This window comes from Chenopodium quinoa, unplaced genomic scaffold (genome assembly GCF_001683475.1).
Source record: "Chenopodium quinoa cultivar QQ74 unplaced genomic scaffold, ASM168347v1, whole genome shotgun sequence".
Taxonomy (NCBI): Eukaryota; Viridiplantae; Streptophyta; class Magnoliopsida; order Caryophyllales; family Amaranthaceae; genus Chenopodium; species Chenopodium quinoa.
This window is the reverse complement of record NW_018745177.1, coordinates 2,174,674-2,184,375: the sequence shown is the minus strand read 5'-3', so window position 1 is coordinate 2,184,375 and position 9,702 is coordinate 2,174,674. Positions and strand designations below refer to the sequence as shown.

The window sequence follows — 9,702 nt, the reverse complement described above, 5'->3', positions numbered from 1 at the left end:
CATGTATCTTACTTAAAATAATGTAAGAAGTTGACTAAGCATACTATTATCTACTTTGAACATATTATCTACTTTGAACACCTTAGCTTTGTTTTTGGATACCTTATGAGTTTATGGTCAATAGTTTAAGTATACAATAATATGATAAATTAATAACAATATGATAAAAGGCATAACAATAAAATATAAATGGTAAAAAGGATATGAATACATCATATTATTAACTTCATTCTAAGAGAGAGAACTCTTGGTGCAGTGGCGGCCAGCCTAGAGGTCGCCTCATATTCTCGAGGTGCGTGATTTTGATTCTAATAAGTGATAAATCCCCAACCTTTCGGCATAATTGTGTAAAAAAAAATAACTTCATTCTTAAAAAAAAAAAATTTAAAGAAAATGGTAATGTTTCATTGCCACACATATTAATTAATGGCATTCAAATAACATTAATCGAATGGTTATGAAATTAAAATCTATAGCTTGTGCACAGATTGTAGGGTATTTTTCAAATATAAATCCAGTCGTCTGTATTTAATAATATTGTATTGTACTCCGTAATTCGTATATAATAATATATATGTTTATTGCTTATAATAAGAAGCTAAAACTTTCACAGTTCCACCAAATTCATTAGCATGTACCCCAAGATTCTTTCCAAATTATATATGGACGTGACAATGAAGCTGGGATTTCCACCAAATTCATTAATAAGTAATTCAAACATTATTTTCAAATATTAATTACGTACATATATAAACACGACAATAGTAGGAATTTTGGTAGGTTTTATCTTACATGTCCAACAAAAATAAAGAATATCTTATACATTCTTCTTCTACATGGAAAAAATGTGAGATACCCAACTTTTAATTATCAAATTAAAGGCTTTTTTTTTATAAGAAAAGGGGTCAATTAGCTCCCTCAACTATCAGTTCCTTTAGCTTTACATTTACTCAAACAACCTATAAAATAATGCAACAAACAATTGTCTTCCATCATTTAGTTTAATTCTTTTTTAACTTCAACAGCTACCAATTTAAATTTAAAGTAAATCAAAATTAACCCCTTAAATTCTTCACAATGCTTCTTCTTTTTTCTCTTATCAATCGATCTTTCCCTTCAAATCGTTATTTAGAATTGATACTATTATTCTAAGTTAGTATTACTAGGAGTAATTAGCATGATGATCACAATGATGAAATCATATAGAGGGAAACTACATCTTCCTATGCTTGCAGGAGTTGTTTGTGCTCTTGCATTCTTGGTTTTATTGTACAATGAAAGAATCAGCTTCCTTTCTTCAACTTCCTTCATGAGGTTCAACACTTGCGCGGCTAGGAGAGCCGCCCGTGATGCAACAGGTAAGAAATATTAGTCGCAAATTATTTCATGCACTAGTATGTATGACATAACCTTGTAAATTAAATTAAGTGTGTGCACAAACACGAATGTGCACCCCTTGTAGGGCATTTAAACGCTTTTTTATATGTTTAGAATCTATTTACTTACGTTTGAAGGGCATTTAAACGCATTGTTTATTTATATGTTTGTGTTTTTAATTGTTGGGTAGATGGTGGAAGGGCGAAAATAGATGATATGGAAGAGGAAGATAAATTGGAGTATGACGCGGATATATGTGATATAACTGAAGGAAGATGGGTGTATAATCGATCGATAAAACCTCTTTACTCGGATAGAAGTTGCCCATATCTAGACAGACAAGTTTCATGTGTGAAGAATGGACGACCTGATTCTGATTATCGTTACTGGCAATGGCAACCTGATGAATGTTCTTTGCCTAGGTACGTACGTACAACTTAACAAAATTACTCGTCATTTAAATTTGATTCTAGTGGATTTAGTTTCAATTCTAAGTTAAGGAACATATTTGAAATGTAAAAGTTTTCAACTTAACGAAATATAAAGTAATAGCCAATAATAAAAACATCATTGGGCAAACTAATATAGAGGACCAAACTATGCATCTATTTTAATTTCATCTATAAATGTAGTGTAGAATTTCATGCAAGGTTCGTTTCTTTTTTATTGTATTATTATGGTGTACTTCCTCCACTCCTTTTTTTCACTATATTTCAAATGCAAAGAAAAACAAAGAATCCAAGCTAAGGGAGTATTATTTATGGTTAATGATTATAAACTTTTAATTATAGTTTATTGAAACTTAAATGGTTGGGTCAATACTTTCAAAAAAAAAAAAAACGATTGGGTCAATCCACTGATATGTATTGAAAAAAGATCAAAATAAATATAGATGTATTTATCATTGTATTTCATTACATCCTTTTAACTACGTAGTAATTGAAATGGGCGGTGGAGTGGCTCACTAAACTTCTATGAACTAACGTAGATTCGTAGAAGTGTAAAGCTTAAACTAGTTGCAAATTGATTTTACTCTTCAGATTTGATCCAAATAGAGCATTGAGAAAGTTAAAAGGGAAGAGAATGTTGTTTGTTGGTGATTCATTACAAAGAGGACAATGGCAATCTTTTGTTTGCCTAGTGGAGTCAATCATACCAAAAGATCAAAAGTCAATGAAACGTGGACGTGTTCATTCAGTCTTTAGAGCCAAGGCAAGTTACTTTAATAGTTACTATATCATTTTCTTAATGCATAAATTCAAGTATAATGTTTATTAATTAAACAAAATACATAATTAGTTCTAGAAAAAATTTAAAACAAGATCAATCAGACTATATGATGTTACATTATAGCTAGTTAGCTAGATTTCTTTAGTGCACTATGTGAATGCTTCATTTTAACTATTTTCCGATACTTATGCTTGAGCTTTACTTTATACAAGTATATGAGGAAATAAAGCTCTAACCTTTTAGGCCTCACTTACTTCATCTAAAATATATATATATATATATATATATATATATATACTTCCTCCGTTTCTTTTTACTTGCAACACAGCCTTGTGGCACGTGTTTTGAGGTCGAGTTTATGTAATGTAAACGGATAAATTATTCATTATAATTTTTACAGATGATACTTAACCCTATTCTAATCTTCGTGTAAAAATTATATTTATAAAATCGTGTTTATCCTCACTAATCATCTCCTAAAACTGCGTGCCTAAAAGGTGTGTTGCAAGTAAAAGAAAACGGAGGAAGTATATAATAGAGAATCGGTATAAATGATTTCAGTTTAGTTTAATTAATTTTAATGTACTCCGTAATAAATATAATTTTAATTCAACAAAAGTAAGGTGAAGAGAACAAGGTCTTAATTAATTACCTTATTTAAACTATGTTCTCTTCAACTTATTGAATATAGCACTATATGCGATAAACTGAAAAAAATATATATATATTTTAATATCTAATAAGATATTATAATTTTTTTAGTATGGAGTATATTATTATTATTTAGCTATTTAATACGATATTTTTGGCTCTATGAGTTCCTTTTTACTCTTTCATCTCTACACAAAAAGTAATACGAGTAGTTCTTTTTTTTTTTTTTTTTTTTTTTTAGAGAGAGAGAGTAGATGTTATTTAGATACAACAAGATGAAGGGGGATATATTATACTTCGTAGTTTTTAATAAATAGTCTTAATAATGATCCGTTGATCACGTTTATAAGTTTATCAACTAGTCACAATTCGTGCTAAACACATCAGTTACTGAAAGTAATCAATCCTACTAATTTAGTAAATTAAAATAATCTTGGATTATATTGAATTAATGTTAAATGTGTTAACAGGAATACAATGCTACAATTGAATTTTACTGGGCCCCATTTCTGGTGGAATCAAATTCAGATATCCGCATAGTAGGAGATCCTAGGAAGAGGATATTGAAGGTGGATTCAATTGCAAAGCATGCCAAAAATTGGTTAGGTGTTGATTTCCTTCTCTTTAACACCTATGTTTGGTGGATGAGTGGCTTGAAGATTAATTCACTGTAAGTTGTCATTATTTCAAAATCATATCTATATCATCTTCAAATTTAGTTGTCACATTATTAATTTTAAATGAGTTAAGTTTTCTGAATTTTTTGTTATAATGTTTTGACGATTACATCTATCAAGAGTACATCAACCCATGAATATATTCAAGGTATTTTGAAATTATACATTTAGGCAAGTTAAAGAAAACCCCACATAGCTGTTTTGACATTTGTTAATCATAAAAAATAGTCAAAGTTGAGTATACTTGTATAAAAAATGTGTATGTGTTAGAACGTTACAAATTTAAAAAATAAAAACAGAAAAGGTATTGGGTAGAGTGCAGTGGCGGATCCAGGAATTCAGAAGTGGGGGTTTGGTATTGTTACAAAATAAGATATAGCTAGCCTCCTGGTCTTTTTAAATTGCTACGTTGAGGATTTTATACTTTTCAATTCAAATTCTATAACTTAAATATCTTATATTACATTTTTGTAAAAATTAAAGAAAGTTGATATCATTATAGCATTTTTCAATACAAATTGAATCTAACAAGATATCATTTGACTGTACATATTTTTTCCCAACATGAGAATCACAAATTAAAAAAAACAATAGAAGGAGTGTGAGTAAATATTAAAAATTACAAATGTTGCAATATTAAATTTGAATGTAGGTTACATGGTAATCAAACCTTTGTCCTTGAAGAAAACGGGGAAAAAATTATGAAAAAAAAGAGTAAGAAAAAGAAGCAAGGGGAAAAAGGCTAAAAAAAAGGCAGAAGAAAAAATCAAAATAGGCTAAAAAAAAGAGAAGCCCATTAACCACTGACCATTAAGCCCAAAGCGCAAGTTTTGTGCCAAGCCAAAATCACTGAGCTCCGCTACTTTTTAACTCATATTCATGCACATTAATTGTGTATATTCGTTTTTCAAGCTTTATGAAAAAAAAAATTAAAACATAATATTTTTTTTCAAAAAAATTGTGGGTTCAATGAACCCCCCTAGATCCGCCCCTAGTAGAGTGTAGTGTACTATGTGTTTTTAATCATTTACTCATAATTTTAAACAAGAAACTTAGGGAGTGTTGATATAAATCTAGTAAATGAAACAGAAATTATTCTTAAAAGGAAAAATGGAATCTAAAAATCCAACCTTTGACCGGTATGACAATAAAAATCCGACCTTTCAGTAATCTCAAAAAAATCCAACCTTTGCCCCCCACCTTCTTCAACAGGCCCATTACCTGTTGATGACCGTTTTTTGTAAGTTATGCGCCAAGTCATAATTCTTTAAGAAAACTGAATTTTACTGAACTGAACTTATTTTTACTGAACTGAACTTATTTTTACTTAATATTATTTTTTAAGGTGAAGAGAACAGGGCCTTAGTCAGTATTCAAACGACTACTGGCCTATTGTAAAATGATCCTATGATAAACCTTACCTAATTTGAGTATTCTAGTGGAATGGAAATAATTTGAGTAGATTGTGATAAAGAAAACATATTTTTTTTCCACTAGTTTGTCAAGGGTAACAAATTGGGGATTTTTCTCACTCTCGGGAAACAGTATTTATTACTTTTAACCAAAACCAAACAATTAGAAATGAAAATGTGTTCCGTTTGTTACATTAAAAATTATTATACCAAACTCCCATTTAAAAGGTTTTGTGATTGAATAATTTAACAGATGGGGCTCATTTGCAAATGGAGAAGAAGGGTATGAAGAGCTTGATGCTCCAGTTGCTTACAGACTTGGTTTAAAGACATGGGCCAATTGGGTTGATTCAACCATTGATCCGAACAAAACAAGGGTGTTTTTCACTACAATGTCTCCTACTCACATGAGGTATGGCCTTCTTTCTTTCAAAAGCTCACTTAAGTAGTTATGTCTCAGCCTTGCAAAAGCTCTCAACCATTGATCCTCTATCAAAGATACTTGAGATTTTGCAAGTTTAGTCAAAAGTGAGTATGGGCAGATTGGTTACTCGTTTGAAATTTCATGATCCATTCCAAACTACATTAGGAAAAACAATTACGTTTAATTACGGGTTTGTTTGACATTGATGTGGCTGTTTGTATATTGGTTTTTTGTTTTTAAAAAACATATTGTATATGTCATATAATGAACTAAAAATTAGTCAAACTTGTTAAAATTAATATTATAATAATTTTGAAAACTAACAACTGAAAAGTGAGAAAATCTTATTTCTTGTTTCCTATTTTTGATTTTTTGTTTGTTTTTTTCGTTTAAAAACAAAAAACAATGTCAAACAATCCCGTAACTAGTACAGGTTGTTTTTGGTTCCACTATAGTAGCTACCACCACCTAACTTTACACAAAAGTAGTGGCTTAAATTGACTAGACAATATAGTTTTTCACATCCTTAATTAAACTTCATTGTCTTTCCCTTATACAGGCCTGTTGAGTGGAACAATAAGGATGGTATCAAGTGCTCCAATGAAACAAGACCGGTGAAGAAGAGAGGGCATTGGGGATCCGGGTCCGATAAACGGATAATGAAGGTGGTGGGAGAAGTGATAGGGAAGATGAAGGTCCCTATAACCCTCCTTAATGTTACACAATTATCAGAATATAGAGTTGATGCACACACCAAAGTGTACACAGAGACAGGAGGCAAATTGCTGACTGATGAACAAAAGGCTGACCCTTTGCATCATGCTGATTGTATACATTGGTGCTTGCCTGGTGTTCCTGATACTTGGAATCAAATTTTCCTAGCTCACTTGTGAAAGGGTGTAACCTATTAAAACTATAAATGGTTACATGTAATATAATTTTTTCCTAGCTCATTCTCTATTACTTTGCTTCTTAATGTTCCTTATGTTTACAGCTTTGCATAAATTTTTCAAGATGATCATTTTTGTCTTAGGGATAGTATGTACCAACGATTAAATGGATAAAGATTACGTGTCTCAAAAAAATACAAGTATAAGATAAGAAATTAAAGATCGGTGTTGATGAAAGGATTGGAAGACAAGTTGATACTAGCAATCAATCAATAGCAATTTTAAATGCAATCAAAACTTTAGAAGAGATTGAAAGAAATCAAATTTGAGAAGAAATAATACATATTCAAGTAGTGATTATGTGGTAAGAATAAGAACTTGATCTCTTCACGTGAAATAAAGAGATATGATTTGATTTTAATAAGGTCTGATTTGGTCTAATCTGAATTTCGAGGGTACCGTTTTGGGGGATTGAGAGGACTAGTTTCCAGGGTTTCGCGGGGTAGGGGAGGGCTTTTCAAGGAGAGAAAATGGGTGGCGAGCCGATTAAGTGGTGGGGGAGGGGTGGCCGGGGAAGGTGGGAATCAAGGAATTAGGTGGGGGATTTGTTAAACATCGCCCACAAATTACTACATAAAGCCCACAAAATTCACTTGGTTTGACAATATTGCCCTTGACCTAAAAAAAACACTCACACTCTCATCACTCACACTCTCATCGCTCATCTTCTTTCAACCTTTCTAAAAAAAAAAAATTTCAAACAACGGCAATGTCGAGGCGGCAAGGCAAGGAACTGGCGGCGGCGGCGGAGGGAAGGAGGTCCCAAGGAGGCAAGGTACAATTTGTAAAAAAAAAAAGGAAAAACCGCCGTGACGGAGGTGGGGCGCCCTGGCTGGACGCCCAGCAAGCGGTGGTGGCGCCAGCTGCAGACGCCGCCACCAGTAGGCTGGCGCCTGGGCTGGACGCCATAGCCACGGTTGTGGCGTTTATTCAAGGCGCCGCAGCCGTGGCTGTGGCGTCCAGCCCAGGCGCCAGCCCACTGGTGGCGACGTCTGCAGCTAGCGCCACCACCGCTGGCTGGGCGTCCAGCCAAGGCGCCCCCCCCCCTTTTTTTTTTATATTTGTTTTAAAATAATGTTTTTTTTTTTTTTGTGTAATATATTTTTGAATTGTTTTTATATTTTGTTGTTTATTTTTATAAATTTTTTCAATTTTGTTGTATTTTTTCTATGTTTATATTTTGTTTACAATTATTTGTATGTTTTTAGTTTATTTGATTTGGGAGTGGTAGCTATTTTTCGTATAAATTTTTGTATGTTTATATATTTTAAAATTTTGTGTAGAATTCACTGGGTCGTCATGGTGCGGGGAAGAATGTAGAGCTTCTTAGTAGAAGCTATTCAGTGGAGAGGTCGGGGCATAGACATGTCAGATCCCGTGGTATTTCGGCCTCAGCTCGTAGAGAACGGATCCACCGTCGGGATGAGGATGACGATGATGATGCTGAGGAGGGTGACCAGGAGGAGGAGCAGGAGGAGGGCGCAGATGAGGATGAGGATGTGGACGATGGCAGTGGACCGTATGATGATTACGGTCCATTCAGTCAGAGGGTTGATGACATGTACGAGACACATATGGTGGAGGTGCGTAAGGGTAGGGGTGGTAGGTTTGTTAGTAGATCTGGCACATCATCTGCGTCCACTGTATCTGGGGCAAGCAGGAAACGGTCGAGGGCCGGTAATGATTCTTGGGTTGTTAGGAGTGAGGTGCCCGGTGGGCCTGTTGACGGGAGTGTGATTCCTAGCTTTCTAGGACACATAGCTGCCCGTATTTGGGAGGACCAGGAGAGGCCTTCAGTTACGGGGTTGTTGAAATGTCATACCCAGGAAAAGACTTGTAGCTTTTTGCGTACATGGGCTGAGGCTTGGCCGGCGGAGAGCGAGATGTTCGAGCGACTGGAGGGCACTGGGGTGAATCACGTTCCTGCCACCATGCACGATAAGATTGACAGTACGCTGATCACGGCTTTCATTGAGCGATGGCAGCCGGATACAAACTCTTTCCACCTTCCGTTCGGTGAGATGACGATCATGTTACATGACGTCGAGGCCATTCTGAGGATTCGTGTTGAGGGTAAACGACTTTGTGCTGTGGCTGATGCGGATCAGGCAGATTTGCTGGCGGAGTTGTTGGCGGTGGACAGGGCTGCACTGTACACCGAGGCGCTAGGTGTTTGGGAACACGGAGGTGTGAAGATCGCATCCGTGTTGCAGCAGTGTTTGTACCCCAGTGCACGTAGGACGCACGACGCACAGCTGAGTGCTTATGTTTTTCTACTCCTCGGATGTACCTTGTTTCCGGATAAGAGCGGCGGAAACAAGCTCAGGCCACGCGACATAGTGGAGGCGTGTGACCCCGACAGTGTAGGCCAGTTTTCCTGGGGATCGGCTACGTTGGCGTATTTGTATCGCCAACTAGGATTTGCGAGTCGGGCTGACGCGGCAGGTATCACTGGGTGTCTGACTCTATTGCAGACCTGGATATACGAGTACTTTCCTGCATTGCGACCACATCGTGACCCAGTTCCTATTGATGAGGGGATGCCGCGTGCTTGTGCGTGGAGTCCGCGCTCGGAGAAGATGTCCGTTGACCGCCTCCGATCGATACGGTTATTGCTGGACAGGCTGTCCCCCTTAGAGGTAACGTTTATAAATTGTTTCTACATTTTATTATTTGCACATATTATATTCATGTTATTAAATTTTAAAACTATGTGCAGGTGAACTGGATGCCTTTCGGCCCGAACCCTAGTGTTAGGGTACCCAGGACCCTGTACACGGGACTCATTCAGTATCGTGAGATCGTCGAGGCGTACATGCCCCAGCGTTGTCTTCGCCAGCTTGGATTTGTCCAAGTTGTCCCTCCTCCCCCGGCATGCCCGATGAAGGCGGTCCGACCTGCATCGTCGAGGGACTACGTCGTGCAATGGCCGGATATCATGACCGGGACGTGGGACCAGTTTCCGATGGTGGCCCGCTTAT

At 35.9% G+C, this 9,702-nt stretch overlaps 1 protein-coding gene across 1 annotated transcript; it reads left to right on the top strand.

The window, feature by feature from the left end:
- Positions 1-945: 945 nt before the first annotated feature.
- On the top strand, positions 946-6,784 carry LOC110710762 (protein trichome birefringence-like 3). Its single transcript, XM_021889097.1, has 6 exons — positions 946-1,358; positions 1,568-1,799; positions 2,418-2,589; positions 3,729-3,928; positions 5,601-5,759; positions 6,331-6,784. The coding sequence occupies exons 1-6, from the start codon at positions 1,178-1,180 to the stop codon at positions 6,662-6,664; spliced, it is 1,278 nt and encodes a 425-aa protein (XP_021744789.1). The 5' UTR covers positions 946-1,177; the 3' UTR covers positions 6,665-6,784.
- The last annotated feature ends 2,918 nt before the right edge of the window (positions 6,785-9,702 follow it).

Bases quoted from the DNA above. Each gene is read 5' to 3' on its own strand.
- LOC110710762 (XM_021889097.1), top strand. From the start codon at position 1,178: ATGATGATCACAATGATGAAATCATATAGAGGGAAACTACATCTTCCT. The intron at 2,590-3,728 runs GCAAGTTACTTT...ATGTGTTAACAG, and splicing joins ATTCAGTCTTTAGAGCCAAG to GAATACAATGCTACAATTGA. The intron at 3,929-5,600 runs GTAAGTTGTCAT...ATAATTTAACAG, and splicing joins GGCTTGAAGATTAATTCACT to ATGGGGCTCATTTGCAAATG.